Below are 24,161 nucleotides of genomic sequence, written 5' to 3' on the forward strand. Positions count from 1 at the left end.
TGAATGTGCATTCCACAGATCTGGGTACCGTATCTAAATTAACTTGTTAAATAATATTAGAAGGCAAGTGGATATATAGGGCAAATTATACATCACAGGAAAATTTTTGACATACTAGTTTTTGATTTCTGACTTGTTTTTTTTTTAAGATGCTTTTCATGACAACAGGTTAATGCTGTCCACTCATGTTTTTGCAAAAAAAAAAAAAAATGCTGCTTTAAAAAACCAAAACCATATATATTTTTTTATTGTATTAAAATATAATTTATCTTAAATAATTGTAATTGTATTTGCTATAACAAAGTAAAATAATCCATTTTATGCCATGTAGAAATAATTGTCAAACTTAAAACACTGGAATAAGCATAAATTTTCAAATTTTGGTGAATCAGTATGGTCCTACTTTTCTCTGACATTACTAGCCATAACTGATAGATCCCTAAATAAGGTCAGGCTATTTTTAGGGTTGTTACATACCGGATGGAGACTTCTTATGATTTCCTTTAGCTGTTGGCTCAGCAGCTGAGAAACCTGTCTCATTGTTTTGTTTTATGCGATGTACCTTCAATCCATTTCCAATTCAGTAGCAGCTCTGCTCATCCTCTCTGCCATCATCCTCAGAAAATTCCTGCTTTCAAAGGGAGAGGGTCTCACAGGAATGATTGGCATTCACAAAGCATTTTCAAATGTAATTTTTCCACTGGTCCACCAGAGAGAAATTTCCTTTTTACAGCTGGTATACAACTGGTAAATTGTGTGGTTTGTCTCATTAACATTCTAATGATTTAAATTCATGTAATTAAACCTTTTGGTACTGTTGACGTTCTTCAGACCTTTCAACTCAATAGTTTGGGAAAAAAAATCATCCTGTGAGGGACTGTTTTTCATCAGTGTACATTTCTTAAATGAGATAAAAGAAAAGGCCTTATTCTATTATACTGTATGTTATTCCTTATAATTTGGGACTGCAGTGAATAACAGAAGAAACAGACAATTAGCTTTATTTCCAGGTTCAGTAGCTTGAAAACTTTGGCTTGCCAAGCTTTGGACATGGGAATAAACTTGATAGGAAGCTTCGATGGTACAAAACGAATTATTCTGTGGCATTTTAAGCACAATTAAACATTTGTGGGAGTTTGTTTGTTCTCTGTTCTCTGGCTGTAAATTTTAGATCTTTTTGTATAATGAGAAGCATTAATTTAATAACATATGAATCATCCCAGTTTCTCTGTTGCACAGAATAATCCCTACTTACTTCTTTTTTAGTTTCCAAATGCTATATAGTTCAGTTAAAAGTAGCAATAAGACTGGTTTTGATGCATCACTTTCAGAAACTGATGAGAACCTTCCTCTTCATTTTATGATGGAATTTCATTTTCCTTTGATCTTAACTAAACTTTAGTAAAAGTTCACTCGGGTACTGTATTTTTTCCCCTGCCTCCCCCTGTCTTGTCAGGGTGATAAGATCTAAGGAATATGTACTTTATTCTCCTTTTGTCCCAATGAATACCTCATATTTCTTCATTCTCACGTTGTTCTTCCAAATTGTTATTTTTGGTTTTGTTGTTATTATTATTATTATTACTATTATTAAGATTTGTTGTTATTGTTCTTTTATTACTGATTTGCTTTCCTAATTGTGCCGCATATGCTGAGTTCCGTGCAGGCACACTCAAGTTGTTTCCTAAAGAAGAGATTTTCAAAGTATTTAGCTTATGTTTTCATGAGCTGTAATCAAATCTTTGGGTTGTTTTACACATGCCTGAGCATGGCCATGCAGATGGCTGTGCAGCTGTTTTGGTGCATCCCTGCTTAGGGACATGGGAGCTCAGACCCTTTCTGGAGCATGGCAGTTGCTGTGACAGCTTCTGCACAGGCAAGTGTGGGGGCCATGGTGATGCTACAATGGGGATGTTAGGACAATTTTCAACTTTCTCCTCTGTCATCCCAGTCAGTGCACCTGGATTTAGCACGTTAGAAGCAGGTATATAAAGGCTTAAGCAAAGGCTGCAAAGAAAAATAATTTTTTCCTATTCTGACCGTAAAAAGAATAGGGAAAATCTGCAAATTTCTGAGAAACAGTCAATCTTCTAAAGGCTTTTATTGGATAACATGAATGTAGGCACAGCCTAGACCTAAATAAGTCTATTGAAAAGGAAGGTGGCCTTATATATCTCTACAATAAAGCACAAGTCATGTGACATTATATAATTAATATTAAATATCATCTATAAGGATGACTGATGAGCAAATTTTTGAAGACAGTGGTAACAGAGGAGTAAACTGAAATTCTTGCCTAAAAGGGTAGGATCTGAACTTTCACAAAATTAGGAAACTCTTGAAGTTGGGATTTTTTTATAAATGTGTATTAAAATATATAAAAATATTGACATAGAAGTATATAAATATATCTATTTTCCCACTGGCTTCAGAATAAATTGTTGCTTCTTTCTTAATTAGTTTGATCATAGTCTTGAAAGTCAAGATTGCACATCTTATTATCTCGATTGACTCTTGTGTTTTCCAGATTGTTAAACACTACTTTTGTTTATTTGTTGTTTACGCTCACATTTCAGTCTGTCAGTTAATGTGGATTACAATGGAAAAGCTAAATATGGTAGAGCTCTGTGCTAGCTTTTACAAGCTGCATTGGCTTGGCTTCTCTGTTTTGGCCCTTGAATTGTATCAGAGCAATTTTTGCCCTGGCAAACACTGGTCTGTTCTGCATGTCATTGTTTCAGTGGGATAAGAGATTTTTCTTTTATAATAGCAGTATTGGCAAGATTGATTTAAATCATGTTTATAAAATATTTTGAGGTCATTAGTGGAAAAGATGCTATATAACACGAGACTAACTTAAGCTAATATAACTCCTCTTAACAGGCAGAAACAGAAAAATCTTCATCCTGCCATCTGATGACTTAAATGGATTTTAGTATTTTGGATAGCAGAAAAGTATGTTGTTGCTGTCCAAACCCCAAATTAAAAGTAGAGAATGGATCTTATGAATCTGATTTATTTTGCCTCCATTTTGTATCCATTGTTTTTCTACCTGAAAATAAATAGATTTCAAAGCTTTTCTTTTAAAATATACTGGTTTAGAAAGAAACATCTTTACCAAGGGGGCCAAAATGATTTTGAAGTAAAAATGTGATTGTTTTCACTGGGCTTCTCTTAAATTCTGGATGCAATTCTGAATATTTAAACCTCATCAAAACCATAATTTTTAACTGTGGGGAAAAAAACAACTCTATAAAGTAAAATAACTTCAAGATTTGGAACATTTCTCTTCCTCAAGACTGAGCATTACTTGGCATATTTGAGTGCTAAATATCATATTACATTTAAAAAAATCAGAAAACTTTGATTGTGTCTGGATATAGGTAGAAATATAAACACCCTGTCAATCTTAACAAGTAAAAGCATCCCTTGGTCAAGTATCTAATTACTCCTTCACGTTTCTATTCTGCAATATTATAATACTTCCCATTTTCAGTTCCCTGTGAATAACCCTGGCCTTTAGATTCAATCAAGTTCTTTCTATAGACATTTGACTGAAGCATTGTCATTAGCAGACTGGGAGAGAGGAGCTTACTGAACTGTAAAAAGAGCACAATATACACTTCTCTGTGTCCCTTTGCTTCATGAGAAAATGTGTAATACCTTGTACTTTTTGGATTTTGACTACTCAGAGTGCATGTACTTCAGTATTTTAGTCCAGGTCATTGGTCTGCTTGAGAAGCAAATTCCCTGCATTTACCGGTCTTTAGTTCATGCACTGGAGCTTACGAAGCAGGCTTTCTGACAAGGAACTAAACTTGACAACAGGCTTCTGGATCCCCTCTATCCACTGTCAGGCAGTCAGTGGTTTGGTACCGTTGGTACCTTGCTTTTGCCAAACCTGTTCTTGTTGGGCCGCTCTTCTTATCCTTGTAGCCTCCGCTGTGGGGAAGCCAGCAAGGCACTGCTCTATCAGTTATTTTTATCGCTCAGAAAAATAATATGAACTTTTGTGGGTGTGGGGGTGTGTGTATGTACCCCTTCCTCTGTACCCAACTATACTTCATTTTTAGTTCATCAAAGGTAATTTCTCCATGAGGTTGATATATGCTGCAGAATGTAGAGTATGTCTGTTAAAAGTTGTTTGAAGCACTTGGCGATTTGAGTCCGCCTAGAATTGGATGGCCTGAACTGACCTAAATTAAATGTAGTTGGAATTTGTTTTTATCTTGCTCTCCCTGGCCTTGAAGTAGCTTTTGCTTTTGTGTCATTTTTGATATATTACACTACATATCCACAGTTAATATTATCGGATTTTGCAGCAGTAAGCTAAAATCAGTAGGGTCTGTGGGTTTGCAAGGATCCAGTGGTTAACAGAACCTCTTGAAAGTACACTTCTATAATGCAGTTCATGGTCTTAAGCCATCAAACCCATTGTCTTCCATAAATGTTTTTGTTCACTTGAGGTTTTATTCTTTTTGCATAAGAGGCTTAATTGGGATATATATTTAAGAAGTTGATAAAGCTCTTCAGTTTCTCCATGGCGATAGCTTTATTCTGAATTACTTTGTCATGAAGTCACAGTTCTGAACTGAGTTGGGAAACATAACATAAAGAGTATAAGTGAATAATTACTTATCTATAGACTTAATTTCTTGGTGCTTTGAAACAGTGGCACTTTCAGGTAGATTTCACTGTATTAGAAAGGTGTAGAATTTAACAGAAAGATGTTTTCAGAAGTGGAAGAAGAGTTATCACAGATGTCATTATCTTAATAGTTTTAATTATACAAAAGGAAGAAAGAACTTTTCCATTCCATAAGACTTCATTAGTTAGGCAAAATGTACAGTGCTGTTGTCAGAGACAGATGTATTCCTTTGACCCTGGATAACCTAAGATATAAAGTAACTCAGTACTGAAGAGAAAACTAGTTTTAATGAAAAGTGGAAGAGAAAAATATTGGTTTCATGTCTTATTGGAAATTGAAGGGCTTGTTTTCTATGATGCTTCAGTCCTTTAAAATGAGATATCTCAGAAATTTATTTTACGAGAACCCTTCTTTGTAATTTTAAGGATATTTATTTTTTATGCCTAGAATTGATTGGTGTTTTGCTTTGCAAACTACCTCTTAAAGTTCAGCCAAGGCAAGGTTGCTGTCATCCTGGCAGTACATAATGCAACATTAGTGATAACATTGGATAGAAAAAATTTCCTTCCCTTTTATGTATTGCTCTTAATGTTACCTACTGCAGTTTTTATAGAGGAGATTTTCACATTATGTATGTTATCTTTTTTAAAATGTTAGAATAGCTTCAGTGTGTTCTTACTCCTTTTCTACACCTATATAATAAATCTGAATTTACTGAATATGAACACAATTTCACTTTAATAAAAAATAACAAAACTAACCATTTTAATTCCCTCTCATTTTCCCCCATTGTCAGCCAGGGATTAGCTGATCCCATGCTGTAAAAACTAACACACCTTCAGCACAGTTTCAGGAAATGTTATGAAGTAAAATCCCTACTGTTGCAAGTTGTGAGTGTGGACTGTTTTGGAATGTGACTCATTTCTAATCCACATTTTACATAATAAAAACCCATGCTACTTTTCATGCAGTGATCTGGTGAATCAGCCTCAATGGTAAATGATATTTTTAATCAGTGTTTAGATGACCTTGCTTTCTGCATATAGTAGCAAACCCAAATACACTACATATAATACCTGTTTTCCCGATCTTAATAATCCCAGCTCTCATAATTTTCTATAGAAGGTTGACTTAGTTTGAGGGGAATAGGAGGTAAAGATGCCTACATGAGATAAATTTCTACTTTGTGGAGATTATTAATACAAAGAAATGACAACTGAAGTGCCTTTTTTTGGTATCTTACATTAATATATTCAATCAGCTGTCAAGTGATTTGTACCTGTAAATTGTTATGCATAAAGAGAGCCATAGTTTAAAACTTTGGATTCTTTTTAGTCATAAATTATTTGTGCTGAATATGTGACGTTTTTTGTTAGCTAGGCAGAAAACACTTTATTGGATTTTGGCAAGTATGATTGTTTCATTCTTTACACAGCTTAATTGGGCTGTAGTGTGGTCATAACAAAATTAATCTTGTATAATGTCCAAATTCAGGACTTAGACTTTGCAAAGGTGATGGAAAGGTGAGCACAGTACACTGCATTTGTCTTGAAACTACTGAGCTATAATAATTTTTGAAATAATGTGCCGTGTACAAGGTTGATTAATCACTCTGATTTCACCATCGTCTTTAGCAGAAGCAGATTGCTGTCATGTTAACAGTGCTATTTCTTAATCTATAAATTGTGAAAGTGTCCAACTGTCCATATGACCTCTTCTTATTCCCCCAGAGGAGGATAAATATAATTTGCAGCTGGTGCTTTCAATACTGTTTCATTTCTTTTTAGAGGCATTGTGTATTACTTTGAAATTTGTAAAATAAGTCAGAGGAGTGCTCCTCTTTCATTCCCCAGGCATTTGATTTTCATGTAGAAGGACACAAATATATTCTAGTTTATGAAACATCTTTTCAAATATCTTGACATTGTTGAAAGATGTTCATCTTTCTTTCAAAATTGAGACCAATCTCCAGGAGCCATTGTCATGACTTAAGGAGACTGATCTCATCAATAAGACAGGTTGGTCTTTAGTCAGGACTGGGCACCCCCATTTCAATGACATGTCTCAATGAACCTTATCTCTGTATGCAGACCTATTGGAGAAAAATAAATGATACTTGACTTCCTACCCACTTCTTGAATTCCACTTTTTTTTTTTTTTGGCTGTACCTGAAACCTAGTAAATTTATAGTTTTTAGGCTTTCCCCTGCTTTACTAAAGTTAAAGCTTTAATATTGTATATGTTTGCCATCATATACACTTCAACCATATTTTCTTATTTCCAGGTCTCTTTCCTTTCCCTGCCAGTCTTAGTGTAGAATGACTCAAAAAGATTATGAGAATAACTTTCCCCATCACATTTTTCATCTTTCTGCTTTGGTGAAAATAGGGGAGACATAGAAATGAATACGAGCCTGCAAAGTTAAACAATTTTTTTCTCAGCCTTGCATTGTGCTGTGGTCTGTGATAGCAAAAAAATAGTATATTTTCATGTTAGGGGGCTGTTGAATTTGGTAGCCTGATAGAGGCGAGGCTGCTGCAACTCCATGCTGCAATGTCCAACCAGTAGCAAGGCTGAGACTGTATTCCCAGTAAGCACATACATGAACAGAACATGTATAGAAGTGTACACATGGCTGAACAGAACAACACAGATGCAGTCAGCACTCACACAGACAAAAAACCAAAAGTGCCACTGATGGCCTCATCGTGTCCCCCTCCCCATATGTATGTATATATACATAAGTACAGTGTGAAGGCTGTCAGTACATGCACACACAATTAGACACACATCCCTGGCTTCTCACAGCTTCACCTACTCACCAGCTAGCCCAGGGTGATGTTTGCTCACAATTACCCACCACCATACGCACCCTCACCCACCCCAGCTGCTGGTACCAGGGATCCCCATACAGAGAGAGAGAGACTAGAGCATCCCTCATCCAAGGAAATAGGTAGAAATGGAGTTTAATAGAAGACACAACAAATGATGCTCAGCAGGTGCAGGGCACAGACAGGGAAGCACACTGACCAGCCCTGTTTACATGTGACTGGCCCCTTTTATCCCCTTAACCCTTTGTTTTCCCATGCTTCTGCCTCTCCAAACCACCTTTATCCCTCCTTTTTCCACACCTTTGGTTCCTCCTCTTAAAATCTCATAAATCTTGTTACAATGCTGAGATGCTAGTTCCCTGCATCCCACAGTGCGTCCCACCCCCGCAGGCAGCAGTACCCTCCCCAGACTAAGGTGTTCTCCAGCTGACCCACGGTGCTGGGTGTCGCCCTTAGTCCGTGGGTCTGAGGCTTTCATGGGAGGGGACAGGTCTCTAACAGGGTTATAGGGGTTTCTCCACCTGCCCTTATGCCTCTGTACTCGTGTGTGTGAGCATCTTTGGTGGGATGATGGCTCCTGTGATGAGCCTGGGAGCAGCCAGGCAGAGTGTTATTTGGGCTCGCTCACCTCCCACCAACTCTTTCTGTTCCTTTCTGGGGGTGCAGATGAGTTTTTATCACATACACTAACGTAACAGATTCAAAATATGCGGTAGGGCAGGAAAAATAATTAATCCCAAAAAATAACACATCTGTGGAGCAGATATGATAGACCATGTACAGCATAGTAAAGCCCAGGAATGCCTGTTTAGTGGCCTCATGGATATTAGAGAATTTGATGTCCAGGACATATATTGTACACAAAATCTACCTATGATGATCACTGACCACTAACTTTGTTACGTATTAGTGAGATATGAACCAGAATATTTTCCAAATCTCTGCTGCCAAATAGTTTAGAGGTGTAAGTCTTAGGTTTCATTATGTCAGGAAGCCTGTGGAAAACATACTGAAGATACTTCATATAATTGGTAAATTATGCTCTACTTCGGAAAAGGGATGATGCAATACTTGACATTTTAAAGTGGTTTTGCATAACTTTAAACATTTTCAAAGTATTTCTGTGTTGCAATGTGCATTTTAGTGTATTAAAAATATTCTTAGAATATTTTTTCTGACTTTTTTTTTTTTTTCCAACATTGCTTTCTTAATTTGAGGGAGCTTGTTGTGCAGTGCAAGCTTTTTGTGCTTGTTTTAAAGAGCATTATGTGTCAGCATTTTTCTCAAGCTTTCTTTTGGCTTTTTCCTCAGTGCTTCAGAAAAGCATCTCTACTGTTATATGCAGTCATTAGTAGATAGCCTTAAACGCATAAGCTTTTTTTTAAGAATACTGAGGCAACGGTTAGAAATTATTTCAAAAGTAACATTCACATTCACCTTTCAAGATTTCATCTTTGTATCGGAAATGAAACTGAAGGTGGATGAAAATGATTTTTCCATCTCTCCTTAGATCTAAGTTGAAGATATTTTTATGAAAAACTGAATTTTTTTCTCAAATTGAGGCAAAACAGATTTTCCGACCAAGAAAACAGAGAAGCATTTGGAATAATTTGCTGAATTTTGGCTAGGCTTAGATTGTGACTGGTGATGATCAGTCATGATGTATTAGCTGCTTCTCAGGGTGTGCACTGTTAATCCCTGTGAAGAACAGTTACATCAATTTTCTTTCCCTGAGCTTGTGAGGAGGAGCAGAAAACAACTTTGATTTTGTCTCAACCATTCAGATTGTTGGGGTTTTTTTCTGCAGCAAAATTAATTGGCCATGAGGGAGCTGTTCTGCTGTGCTTTTAGCTGTAGAGTGCAGAGGACTGTGGCTCCCTGCCCATACATACAATAAAGAGACTTCCAAGATTTTAAAAGAAATAGCGAACCTTTCTGCTGCTATAAAAATGCTTGTAAAGAAAGTGATTCACATGTAAAAAGGCTGTTCTGTGGAATACATGAATGTTTGTTTATAAATTTACATATACTTTATTTATGTGAATATTCCTTATTACTCATTTTTATTATTTGTGCAAGTATTTTATTTACCTTTTCAGGTCTGCTCCCTCCTGCAGATATAAGTACATCCACACATGAATAAACGTAACATCGGTTACACTAGTACAAGCCCAGAGACACCAATGGGATTGCACCAGTGTTACTGAGAATATAGTTTAGACTTCAGTGCTTGTGCTTGAGTTAACACACGAGAAGAAAAGAACCCAGGAGTATTCATTCATTGTGGTTTGTTCATGGACAATGGGGTGAGAGAGCAGGAAAAGGAGTATTAACTCTCAAAGGTAAACAAAGGTGCTGAGAGACAATTTTAGGCACACAAATATTGAAGAGGCAGACAAAATATCCTATGGACATCTGGGAGATCACAATCACTAGCCCTTGTCCTCATGGGGACTTCAACCTACCAGATGTCAGCTGGAAATACACTACAGCAGAGAGGAAACGGTCCAGGAGGTTCCTGGGGTGTGTGGAAGATAACTTCCTGACACAGCTGGTGAGGGAGCCAGCTGGGGAAAACTCCCCACTGGGCCTGATTTGTGAACAGAGAAGGACTTGTGGGTGATGTGATGGCTGGAGGCCATCTTGGGCATAGAGATCACGAAATGACATGACGAGTTTTCAATTTGTGGAGAAGTAACGTCAGCAGAACTACTACCTTGAACTTCCAGAGGGCAGACTTTAGCTTGTTTAGGAGCCTGATTGACAGGGTCCCTTGGGAGGCAGTCCTGAAGGGCAAAGGAGTCCAGGAAGGCTGGACATTCTTCAACAAGGAAATCCTAAAGGTGCAGGAGCAGGCCATCCCCATGTGCCAAAAGACGAGCTGGCTGGGAAGAAGACCAGCCCGGCTGAACGGGGAGTTTTGGCTGGAACTTGGGGAAAAAAAAAGGAAAGATTATCATCTTTGGAATAAGGGGCAGGCAACTCGGGAGGACTGCAAGGATGTCATGAGGCTATGCAGGGAAAAAGTGAGGGGCCAAAGCCCAACTAGAACTTACCCTGGCTACTGCCGTAAAAGATAATTAAAAATGTTTTTCTAAATGCATTAGAAACAAAAGGAAATTTTACTGGATACAGAGAGAAACATAGTGACAAAAAGATGAGGAAAAGGCTGAGGTACTTAATGCCTTTTTTGCCTCAGTCTTTAATAGTAAGTCCAGTTGTTCTCCGCATACACAGCCCCCTGAGCTGGCAAACAGGGACAAGGAGCAGAACGAAGCCCCCTGAGCCAAGAGAAAATGGTTAGTGACCTGCTACACCACTTAGACACACACACGTCTATGGGGCTGGATGGGATCCACCCAAAGGTACTGGCCAAAGTGCTCAGTGAGCTACTTCCCATCATTTATCGGCAGTGCTGGATAACCGGGGAGGTCCCAGTTGACTGGAGGTTAGCAAATGTGACACACATCTACAGGGAGGGCCGGAAGGATGATCCAGGGAACTACAGGCCTGTCACTCTGCCCTCAGTGCCAGGGGAGGTTATGGAGCAGATCATCTTAAGTGCCATCATGCAGCACATAAAGGACAACCAGGTGATCAGGCCCAGTTCAGCATGGGTTCATGAAAGGAAGGTCCTGCTTGACTGACTTGATATTCTATGAGAAGGTGACCCACTGAGTGGATGAGAGAAAGGCTATGGATGTGTCTACCTAGACTTCAGTGAAGCTTTTGACACCATTTCCCACAGCATTCTCCTGGAGAAACTGGCTGCTTATGGTTTGGATAGGCATTACATGTTGCTGGGTAAGAAACTGGCTGGATGATGGGGCCCAAAGAGTTGTGGTGAATGGAGTTCAGTCCAGCTGGCGGCCGGTCACAAGTGTTGTTCCCCAGGGCTCAGTGTTGGGGCCAGTTCAGTTTAAGATCTTTATCAATGATCTGGACAAGAGGATTGAGTGCATCCTCAGTAAGTTTGCAGACACTTGACACCAAGTTGTGTGGGAGTGTTGATCTGTTGAGGGTAGTAAGGCTCTGAAGAGTAGTCTGGACAGGCTGGATCGATGGGCCAAGGCCAAAGGGCTCAGTACTGGGTCCTGCACTTTGGGTCACAAGAAGCCCACGCAACACTGCAGGCTTGGGGAAGAGTGGCTGGAAAGCTGCCTGGTGGAAAAGGACCTGGGGTTAGTCAACAGCTGGCTGAATATGAGCCAGCAGTGTGCCCAGGTGGACAAGAAGGCCAACAGCATCCTGGCTTGTATGAGCAATAGTGTAGCCAGCAGGACTAGGGAAGTGATTTATAGAATCATAGAATGGTTTAGATTGGAGAGACCTTAAGGATCTCTTTTCTAGGCTGGACAAGCCCAACTGCCTCATCCTGTCCTCATAAGGGAGGTGCTTCAGCCCCGCAATCATCTTTGTGGCCTGGCCCTCCTCTGGACCTGCTCAAGCAGGTCTATGTCCTTATTTTAGGGACTTCAGAGCTGAACACAATACTACAGGTGGGGTCTCACAAGAGCGGAGTAGAGTGCAAGAATCACCTCCCTTGACCTGTTGGCCACACTTCTGATGCAGCCCAGGATGCAGTTGGCTTTCTTGGCTGTGAGTGCACATTGTTGGCTCACAGTCAGTTTTCCATCCACTAATACCCACAAATCTTTCTCTGTAGGGCTGCTCTCAACCCATTCATTGTCCAGCCTGTATTTGTGCTTGGGATGGCCTCGACCCATATGCAGAACCTTGCACTTGGCCTTGTTGACTTTCATGAGGTTTGCATGGGCCAACCTCTCAGGCCTGTCCAGGGTCCCTTTGGATGGCACATCCCTGCCCTTCAGCATGTCAATGGCTCCACACAGCTTGCTGTCATCAGCAAACTCACTGAGGGTGCGCTCATCCCACTGACCATGTCACAGACAGATGTTAAACAGCGCCGGTTCCAATACCAACCCCTGAGGAACTCCACTCGTCACTGCTCTACATCTGGACATTGAGCCATTGGCCGCAACTCTTTGAGTGCAACCATCCAACCATTTCCTTATCTACTGAGTTGTCCATCCATCAAATCCATGTCTCTCCATTTTGGAGACAATGATATTGTGTGGAGAAGTGTCAAAAGCTTTACACAAGTCCAGGTAAATGATGTCAGTTGCTCTTTCATTATCTACCAATGTTGTAACCTCATCATAGATTGTCCCCCTGTACTTGGCACTGGTGAGGCTGCACCTTGAATGCTGTGTTCAGTTTTGGGGCTCTCACTACAAGGACATTTTGGTGCTGGAGCATGTCCAAAGAAGGGCAAGGAAGCTGGTGAAGGATCCAGAGCACAAGTCTTATGAGAGGCAGCTGAGGGAACTGGGGTTCTTCAGTCTCAAGAAAAGGAAGCTCAGGTGAGACCTTATCACTCTCTACAGCTACCTGAAAGGAGGTTATAGCAATGTGGGTCCTCACTTCCCCCAAGTAACAATCAGTTGGACAAGAGGAAATGGCCTCAAGTTGCACCAGGATATTAAGATTAGATATTAAGAAAAATTTCTTCACTGAAAAGGTTGTCAAGCATTGGAACAGGGTGCACAGGGAAGTGGCTGAGTCATCATCCCTGGAGGTATTTAAAAGATGTGTAGATGTGGTGCTTAGGGACACGGTTTAGTGGTGGGCTTGGCAGTGTGAGGTTGATGGTTGGACTTAATCTTAAAGGTCTTTTCCAACCTAAACGATTCTATGATTCTATATGAGTCAGAGTACGTTGTCATTTAACAAACTGCAAGAGATTAGATTATGTTGGTTGTATATTTATTTATTGAGGAAAAGGGGCATGCCCATTATGTATATTATTTATATTTCATTATATGATTGCTTTATAAATGTGTCATGGATATCAAAGAATGCAGTAAATTATTGCTGTTCTTTTCTTGCCTGAAATTTTGCCAGTTAGTGTGCTATTGATTTCTCCCTAAAACTGAGAGAAAATTTTATCTTAAGTGTTAAAATGAATCAAACTTAACCCACCGTTTATGTATAAATGTCTGCCTTTTGAACACTCTAGTTATCAACCTTTTAAATAAAATTATGCAAATTATAGTATTAAACATTATTAAAATAACCTTTTAAGTCCCAAGTTTCAAGTACTTCATAATCTTTGTTGATGAAATAAGGTCAATCAAGCAACAGCAATATTCCATTTTTATGTATCTTGTGCACAGAATGAAATATTACAGAGGAAAATCATTTCTAGAAACGTATTAACTGTTCAGACTGTTGAAAAGTTTGATGGATTTTATTCTAAAACTAAAATGGACCAGAGATATAGGAACCGGACAAACTGATAGTTTATGATATCTCATATGTTATGGTGTCAGCAATGGCAGAGCACAGAAGAAAATGAAAGGCAGAGTGACTGAGCTTCTGAAGCTGTGTAGTAAATGACCTGAATTGCACAAGAAAGAATGTAATTTTCTGGAAAGAAATTACTGTATCCAGTTCTCTGGAATGCATTTCAAATTCCTGCACTGAGGTGTATTATAAATTTAAGATAGAGAAATATAAGGAATTTTACAAAAATTATCTTCTTAGGATGCAAATCCTATAAGTCTGAAGTGTCTCTGTATAGTCAGTGGGTGGAGACAGGTTCCTCCAATGGCAATTCCATCCAAAGAAAAGACTAAGGGACATGGCATGAATCACCCCTCTTGATTCCTCTCTCCAGTGACTGTAAAAACAAAAGCCTTGACAACTGCTTAACTTGGATTTCTACCTGTTAGATAGCTAATATGATGGCATATGAATTTCCCTTAGTGTGAGGGAGAAGGTTGTAAATACAAAAGCTGAAATATGCTGCTTCTTCTTTTGTTGATACTAATTTTGTACAATTTGGAAGTGCTAGCCTAAACAGAATTCACTCATGTATGTCATTTCATTTCCAATTACTGTGAACCCCATTTGAAATCATGATCTGCTCCATGGGAGTTTTGTGATGGGTCTGCATTAGATATATCGAGTGCTTACACTTACAAACACTTTTATTCTGTGGTGTATATGGCCAACATCAGAATTCAGACAAAACAATGAGAAGACAAAGGAAAATTTGATGGCTCACATTGTAAAGAACAGAGTGTTACCACATAACATGTAAACCACATAAAATAATACCTAGGAGGAGGGTATCAAAATATATGTTTTTTGGGGCTGTGGAAAGTGTCAGATCTATGGAGACAAAACAGCTAAAAGAAATCTGAATTGTTGCTGAATAGGGGAAAGGGTTGTGAGGAGTGAGAGCAGCAAGTAGGGGAAATCAGAAGAGAATCCCTTATTTGGACACGATTTTGAAACTATGGATAAGGAGGTGAAGCATACTAGTGAAAGGAATCGAGGTACATGGAGTGTATGAGTGACAATAGGAGTTACGGGAGAGGTTAAGTTAAAAGTTTAGGTGGAAAAATTGGAAAGTGGAAAGATAATAATGAATAATCCTCTGGATGAAGTGGGACTAGAAAAAAGTATGCTTAATTTGGTATGTATGTGCATGCATCTGTGTGTGAGAAAAAAGAACAGATTTGGAGGTAGTAAGAAGGAAGAAATGAGTACAAAACATGAAAAGGAGGAAAACTGGGGAAAGCGGTGGAGGCTGAGCTGCAGACATGAGAAGTTGTGATTAGAGTTAGGGAACGGTGATTCACAATAGATACAGAAAACATTATTTTATTCTGAACAAGATTTGAGAAATGAGTAGGGTAAGATAAAATCGGGAATTTGGTAATTAACCAGAGAAGAGTGATAATAGTTATTTTATTTTCTCCAAGAAGATGTAAACTAGTGAACCCAGGATAACAGTGAGGGAGGAATAGAGAAAAGGACATGAAGAAGGTGGCTGAGTAAAAATGAAGACCTGGAAAAGGATATAGGAGACATTTAAGAAGAAATGAATAAGCACAAAAAGCACTCGGAGCAGGGTACAAGTTGATCATAACTCTGCTGCAGATCTTTACAGGTGTTGACCAAGAGCTGGAATTAGCTTCTTGGAGCTCTGCTAATTTTGTGTTGAGGGTGATATCTTCCCTAAACGATGTACATTGACTCTGTAGGCATCTGTGGAAGGATCCATAAATCAGTTGCACATATAAGACCTATTCCTGATAAAGTAGAAATTCCTGTCAAAGCCATATGGTCTTTCACTTTTCATTTTTCATACCAGAACAATCATATTATGACAAGAAAATTTTAGATTATGATAAATTCTCATTCAAAGACTTAACATATTTTACTTGTTTCCTAAAGAATCTATGGGTGAAAAGAAGGAAGTGGGCATAGTTATGCACTGTGATTAAAAATAGATGTGGGGTATCTTCTATAAAAATCCCAGGAAATACACTCACACACTTCGGTAGAGTAGCATGAAAAACCTTCTGGCAGCATCATATTTTAAATCAGAGGGAAGAGGTGACTGTTTTCGGTATGTTTATATGCAGTAGAAAAGGAAGTTTTTAATGCTCTTGGAAAACAGTATCAAAAGTACAACAGCAGGTTTTCTTTTACAAATAATGAAGAAGTAACCTAAATCTGGAGATGGCAAAGTGCTAAGTAAGAGTCACTCTTTGGTCTTGATGATAAAACAGAAATCTCGAAGGGCTATTTAAATCTTGTACTCATTAAATTACGCAAATGGCCTTGATGGTTCTGAAATGTAAAATGGACAGTCTTAATTATGCACCAAATTAAAAATTTTTAAAGGAAAAATAGATCCTACGGTTACTTGTACAACAGGAATTTGACATTCTAGTCTGGTGAGGTTTGGGTGGTTAGGAAACAGGTGAGACCTTACAGCCAAAAGAACTAAATTTGCATGTTGAATGAGAATCAGTGGCAGGGTAGTTATCTTCCTATGCGTATGATAATAGAAGTAGAAGAAACAGTCGTCTTTATGGAAGACAGCTGAAAAACAATATCCAATTAAATATAATGAAAATCAGTTTTCTTTGTAATAAAAGTCTACAGATGTAATTTTTAGGCAAAACAATATCTTCTTGAAAATAAGACTAAGCATAACAAACAGCTCTAATGACATGAATTTTATTAGAAAGAATAGGTGCAGTGCTTTTGAAATATTACAGTTGTAATAACTGTAAGTGTTTTAATGCTGTTGTTGCCACTATTGTGATACGGTTCTTACCATTAAAACTCGTATGATGACATCTTTATCTTATTGAGTGGGTGGATGAAGCTGTAGATGTGTGGAAGTATAACAAGGAAGAATTGGACAGTGCTTACTTGTTTGAGTGTAAACAGGTCTACCAAATCAAATAATTGCAGAAGTATAAAAAGAGTATCAAATTATTATTATGAGGAAAAAACGTATCTATAAATGTCCTTACAAGGTGACAGAGTATGTGAAAATGAAAAACCCAAGAGTGTTTTTCTAAAGGATTTTTGAGAATCTATCATAATCTGTAAAACTGATTTTAATTAAGGGGCTACTTCAGCTGCTTTTGTCATCCTAAAACTGCACTAATTGAGAGAATCTTCCTGGAGAGTCAAAGTAAAGTTCTTCACATAAGGGAACAAAGAAATCTTAGTTTGTCATGTCCTTATTTTGGAGTTCTTTGTGCTGGGCTTTATTTCAGGTTTTTCTATAGTATATAAAAAACTCCTTTTACCTGTTCCTTATTTCTCATTCTCCTGAAAGAACATGTCACCTGAAGATGACATTCTTAGAAAGATAAGTGAACTCTAATAGTGATCAGAGCTTCACCAGGATCAGAGCTTCACCAGGAAATCTCTCTTGAATGCTGGACTCTAGATAGTTACCATACATTCACCTCTTTCTTAAAGGCCTTTTCTTGTCAGAAGTTTGGGAGTCCTCCAGTGTAATAGGTGCAGCAGTAAATGAAAGGCAACTGTTACCTCACCTTTGCAAGTAGTTTCTTTCAACACTGGGACTTCATTGTATTCCCATACCTTACTCTACAGGTGCTGTAAGTTCATCACACTCTGGATCACAAACATATGTAAGGTCAGGAGACTGAGAATCCTTCTTTCATCAGATGTGTATGTTGGTGATGCTGTTCCTGAACAAGGCAACAAAGGCCCCCAAAGTTATCTAAAGGTTTCATGAGGACCTGTTCCTTGTGTAGCACTTAGGTATCTTTGCCCTGGTCAACAGTATCTTTTTTTTGTTCTGCTGGAAATAAAGCATGTTCCTGGATGAGACATTTTAATTCCAGACTCTGTGCCTTGAAGAAGGAATGTGGTTGATTGTTTTCCCATGGACCTCATCTTGTGCATTTTACACACTTCTGCCAGAGTCCTCTGGGCCTGTTACTGTCAACTCTTTCTCCAAAGAGGGGACATCAGTATCCTGAATCAGAGAGGGAAGCCAACAGCAATGTATCTTGGCTTTGAGCTTTTGGAGAAGGGTAGAGAATGACTTGTTCCTTGTGGACATCCTAACCGGTTGGACTTGTGGGAGCAGGTGCTGGATATCGTGCTGTGCATGTGCTGCCAATTGCAGGTGCAGACAAGCCCAAAAAAGCAATTGAAAAAGCTGCTAAACCAGAGATCTGGCCTTTCACTGGTGTAAAATTGTGAAAGACATATGGCATCCCTTAGCAGAACTTTCTTACCAGTCTATAGTTAGGAGTAACGCAGAGAAAACAGATTTAAGGGAAATGCTCACCAAACTTTACACATCGTTTTTAAACTCTATTTGTACGTAGTGAAAGGAAACCTCAGGGGCACAATTCATCTAGCCTACCTGAGATTTCTAGTGTAGGATGAAATAAATTAAGACCTAAAAGTGCCTGTTTCTTCTCACTGAGTATAAAGAGATCTAGATGACTACCTCACATTTCAGCATCATAAATATCAAAATTTAGTTGAGATTAAAGTTATCTGTTGTGTCAACCTTGCACTCCTGAAAGATGGGAAAGAATATTTCCAAACTGACTTGGAAATGCTGATGATTACTTTGACTGTGGAGGAGAAGAGAAAACCATACGAAAACGTTTGGAATTTTTCAGTTATGTAAAATCATACAGGCCATAGTAAATATTGCTGTGTGTTCTTGCCGCAGTCTAATATAAAAGCAGAATTCAGACAACTCATGTAAAGAGAGACGCAGGAACAGGTTCCCATTGCTCGCAAGAAATTTAAGTTGGAGATTCAGACCACTTGTTCAGGTGCTTTGTCACGCCAGAGACTGTCAAGTTAAAATGGGCAAAAACAGAGGGTATGTCCGTATGCTGCTAAATGAAGGGACCGACAAGCCAGTTCCAGCACTGGAGCCATGATTCTCCTCCTGCTTAACTGTTGGCTCACTCCTTGGCTATTTGTTTCCAGCAGGCTCCAGACAGAAACAGCCTTAAGCACTGAGACTTGGCTGAAAATTGACTTTAATTTAGCAGTGTAGGTGCAGTCAGAGAGTCTAAATATGAGATAAAATGGTGGTAGCAATGAATGGTACTGTATACATCATTCCACCTGCCTCAGGTAGGTGCAATATCTTATTAGATCCTTTACGAAATAACTGCATTGGTCTTCTAAGCAACCAGCAAGAAAAACAGGGCAGTGATCTGTATATGTAGATATAGATGCTTAAATAACAAAAGGAGTTGGATCAAGGTCAGCTTTTAAATTCTTATCATCCCCGCTGCTATGGAACCCGATACTGGATCTCTTCTGCGATTAATGGCAATTTGAACTGAAGACCTTTTTGTAATCGTGGCTGTGGATGATAAAAGGAACCCCTCAGATGACCATAATCAAGATATTGTTTATGTGCAAATACAAATTGAGTATTCAGCTTGTTTTCTCCTTTCATCTTTATACAGAGGTTGCTCACTTCTCATGTCCCTCTTTTTCTCATTTTGCTGCACTAACAAGTTTTTAATGCAAAGGAAAAGTGATTATAAGCAGTGAAGCAAAGACAGCTTTATAGAGCAAGACTGAGGAATTGAAGACATAGATCAGAGCTATCCACCAGCCTCAGATAAAAGAGAAGTTCATGAAAACAGAGACATATAGATAGCTTTGATTGCATTATCATTAGACAAGAAAAGATGAAAAATGGAATAGCTATAAAGCTGTTCATACCTAGTAAGTTGCCTATATTAATGAAAGTCTATGCAAAAAGCATTAAACTGGTAATATAGAACAGGAAAATATAGTAAAATTTTTGTGCGTTATCTGTTTAGTGTAGTGTAATGTGATTACCAAATTGTAATAAAGTAAAAAAGACAAATATTATGTATGTATTAAATATTTTATTCATTGATGCTGTGGTTTTGATTCATTGATAAGCATGGATTATTTGTTTGGACTTTACTCCCTCTCCCTCTTTCCTTTTGAACACAGATGGGGATTGTATTTCTGTTACTGATTTCATGGTTTATCAGATCTTGAACTGCAGACAAATTAAATAGTTGGTGGCTTTTATAGGAAGCTTTTGTTTGGTAGATGCATGTACTTAGTTATAATATTCACAAGAGAAGCACCTAATTACATTTGAAAGGTGCTTGACTAGATAAAGAATGATTTGTGTACAGTGTTTTGTGATTGCAGTTAGAAAGCTAATATAGAAAATTAGCAGCTGGGAGTGGGGAGGAGTAATAAATGTTCTTGTTCTGAAAAATAACAGATTTGTTCCTCCTAGATTAGGTCAATCTTAATGCTTCAATTCAGTCTTGCTCTTATGAATTATTTTTTTTTTCATTAAATATAAATTAAGTAAAACACTAAAGCAAAACTGTTTTCCAGCAAATATCCTATCATCACAAAACCTAAAATGGCATGATTCATGGGCAATACCTATTATTATTGATTAATCAATATTTTCTGGCCAAATAAAAAAAAATGCTGACTAGCTGTAGTTAAGGGACACTTAGAAATTCTTCTCAGATTGTAATAGAAGTATTTTCATTACTCTGCAGTTTACTTAGAATATAATCAGCTGTTGTAGCTTTTTCAGATGCCGTACACTACCCATTTAAGAAATTAGGAAACTAAGAAAAGGGATATTAAGTGAGTTGCCTAGAGGGACAGAAAAAATCCATGTCAGACTGGAACAAGTTTTCGGAATACTGCTTAAATCAGTGTCATGTCTTCAGCTGATAGATTTCTTGTCCAGTGTAATCCATTTTGGTGCCCTACGTTTTGTAGCTTAATTTATTTTGACACTGAAAATCAGCGTAAGAATTACATTAACATTCTGTGCCTTTTTGCCATTCAGCTGTCTATTGCAAAGGTCCTCTGTCATGTTCTTGCCCTAGGTTAATATAGTAAACAAAATGTATTTCGGTATATGTATCAGTGAGTGATTTTTACATAAGTACTATGAGTTTCCTGTCTGTTGTTGTACTGCACAGTAAATTGGAGCTCGTAAGGCTATGAATAATTAATCTTTCTTCCATTTGTGAGAATAATTTTTAGAAACAGGTCTTTGGTTTTGACATGAAACTATTACCTTGGAAACTATTTAAACATTTGCATAAAGTCCACGAAAACACTACATAAAATGCCAGTCATATTATGTAAGTGGCTTAGTTATCCACTCTTTCAGTGTTTCCCATGCTGAACTTCTACTGGTTTTAAGTTTATAGTCTTGATGACATGCCATTTAAAGGGGAGCTAAGTAGGCTATAATTTAGATAGCCTCACCTATATGTTGAAAAATGTGCTTCAGTAAACTCCTCATACTGGAATATCTCTATACAATATCCCTACCAAATTACCTTCCATGTGCATTTAAGGAATTTTCTGATTTTATTTTCTTTAGGTCAATGGAACAGAAATTGAATATGAATTTGAAGAAATTACTCTGGAGAGGGTAAGTATAATTTGCTCTTCTCTTAAAGGAAAAAATATAATCTGTAATAAAAATAATGCTATTACTTATGAAATTAAAACTTGTTAAGAATGAAATTATTTCTATTTTTAATAAAGATGTTCACTCTTTATTACAAACTATGAAAATGTGAATGATACAACTGGATAACCCTTCCATGTTTTTAAGAAGCTTCAGGTGTATACCTCCTTGCAGATCAGAATCCAGAATGCTTTTTTCTCCCATAACTATGTCAGTGCTTGACTCGGTGTTTGATTATTGGGAAGAGCCCATGTGACTTGGTAACTCCCTTTTAACTTGTGCACTGGAACTGTGGCATCTTTTCTCTGTTAACTTCCTTGATTTCCTTGCGTGTGCACATAATAGAAGACCTGGAGTTATATACTATAAAACAAAAATTTCAAAAATGTTTTTAACGTTCAGGTGACTATATAAAAGCTATAGACCGTATCTATGTGTTAGGCTTCCTTCTATATAATATGTTTGAATGCAAGGCCAAATTTACCAAGATGTGACTGATGCCGTATGAACAAATGCCTGTAAGGTAGCAAATTACCATTAAATTAGATACTTAGATTATACAATTCATTGCACTTTTTCTGCATGTTATATTTTTAATTGTCCAGGATAATGAATTCCATAACCATTCAACTTAAAGGGATACAAGTTTATGTTCTCATTGATTTGCTCTCTCAGGCAAATTATGAAAGAGCAATATATCTTTTTACCATAGCCATCCTCATAACAGATAACATATAAGGTTATAGGCCCTTTTTATCTACTGTCTCTCAACTTATTTGCGCATCACTAGTTATTCATTGGACTAGAGTTTCCAAAGGTCACTGAACAGAACACATGCCCCCTGGGTGATATTTTGAAAACCACTTTATTTTTAACAGATGTGTAAGTTATCAATGTACATACTGCAGAACAAATGTGATTTGCATCTCCTGTACCTGTCTGATATAGATACTTGGTTATTTGTAATTTAATACAACATAATATCAGTTGAAGACTGAACAGCAATAGCAAAAAAAAAGCTACAGATTTTAATGAAGGATATTTCACTTGTTTTCTGGATGCTGCTGAATCTGTGGCTTCTGATTATTACTGCTTGAAATGTTCTGTCACATGTATCAGTGTTTTGTCTCAAAGGCAGAGTACTGTGTCTGCTGGTTTCTGTGTGAGATATAAAACACAAGTGATTGCCTTTAAATAGCTGTCATTTATGTTAGACTAAAAGCATTTGCAGAAGAAAGACATTCTCCATGTTGATTACTCATTTTCTTCCACAGAACTGCTTTTAAAAATTAGATGGAAAATCATCTCTCTGTATTTAATGGCAAAGCTGCAAAATGTATTAAGGTTGCTGCTGCTGAGAGATAAAAATGTAGTTTACCCATATCAAACAGTTGGTAATAAACTTTCCATTTCAGTCCAGTTATCCAGGTTACAGAATTCTGCCTCCCCAAAACCATCAGATATTTTCTTCATGTCATTTATCCACATTTTTAAATAGTCAATATAATTTAAGGGATTTTACAACATAAAAGATAAATTGGTTGAAGGTGTATTATGGCTTTTGTTTTTTTTTTTTTTTTTTTTTTTTTTTTACAGCAGAATGAAAGGGAAGGTGGTAAAGAATTAAATACTTCAGAGCATCTCCCAGTCTCTATAGACTTGTCACAGACAATATTAATTGAATTGTAGGAGGTCACCTTCATGCATAGGTGACATGAATTTGTGGGATGTATTAGGTATGATCCGTACCCCAGGATGAAGATATAGCTCCATCCCTTGGGTTAACATAGGACCACTGTGTACATGTTGGCAAAATGTATCCCATGTGGAGCTGGGGAGCAGATCAGGAGGGTCTCCAAAACGCCAAAAGGAAACCCTGCTAAGGGACTGGGGGGATGGACAGTGCAGAGCTAGCTGAGCATCACCGAGCTGCCTGAGACCCAGCTGGTGTACCAAGAAATGGCTGCGAGGATACAGTGGGCTTGTGTAGAAAGCTTTTTTATTTTTCACTCCTTGACGTAATGTTGTTCAGTTGTTTCTATTTAAAATTTTGTGTCCTAGTTTACAGTTTAACAAGATTTGTGGTTTGAGCTTAAAAGGCTTCAGTAAGAGCTCACAAAGAAGATGAATTTAAATCTGTGATCGGTGCTGTTCCAGGAGTTAAGGAAGTTGTAAGTATGCCTCTGCCAGCCCCCCTCCTTAGTGGCATGCTCTTATCCTTTTACTCTTCAGTTGTGCCAGCCACTTATCAAGTACCATCACCAGTCCCTGAGCCCAGAAGAATCACTGATAAATAAGTGATCCTCATTCAGAGCTCTCATAAGAACCTACTTGAGTAACACAATTACACAGTTAAGAGAAATCAAACAAATTCTCTTCTCTAAAAGAAAAAAAAAAAAAAAAAAAAAAAAAAAAAAAAAAAAAAGACGCTTTTTATTTCTTCAACTACCTCAGAGAATGTGTGAGATTCTCTGCTAACTTACAGGCATAAAATGCAGATCCAGGTGTAGACTAAGACTTGGTGATTTGTAATAAACTACAATGCCCAAATGCACACTTAGACAAAATTCCTTAAAGTAAGCCATTACCTTGCTCTAGCTTGAATATTAAAGATAACATAAAAAGGAAACTCTGCATAAAATGACTCATATTAGTGCAGTGATGTTAGTCTTCCATTACTGCAGGACTTGAAAAATGTATCCAGTGCTATCAAGAGACCATTTGCACTTGTAAATCAGTGGTCAGCGTAAGAGATAACTGAATAGACTCTGTGACAAAGCCTAGCCTAACTTCACTAAACTGGATAAAAGTTTTAATTTGATTGACTCCTTAG

At 37.7% G+C, this 24,161-nt stretch overlaps 1 protein-coding gene across 22 annotated transcripts in view; it reads left to right on the plus strand.

The window, feature by feature from the left end:
• Positions 1 to 24,161, plus strand: part of DLG2 (discs large MAGUK scaffold protein 2) — a 1,035,190-nt gene that overhangs the window by 619,502 nt on the left and 391,527 nt on the right. For all 22 annotated transcript variants that reach the window (XM_026841744.1, XM_026841762.1, XM_026841771.1 and 19 more), the window contains one exon: positions 21,239 to 21,289. In XM_026841744.1, the coding sequence (XP_026697545.1) occupies positions 21,239 to 21,289 (51 nt within the window). The remainder of the gene's footprint in view (positions 1 to 21,238; positions 21,290 to 24,161) is intronic.

This window comes from Athene cunicularia, assembly GCF_003259725.1.
Source record: "Athene cunicularia isolate RWA chromosome 1 unlocalized genomic scaffold, athCun1 chr1_part1, whole genome shotgun sequence".
Classification (NCBI taxonomy): Eukaryota; Metazoa; Chordata; class Aves; order Strigiformes; family Strigidae; genus Athene; species Athene cunicularia.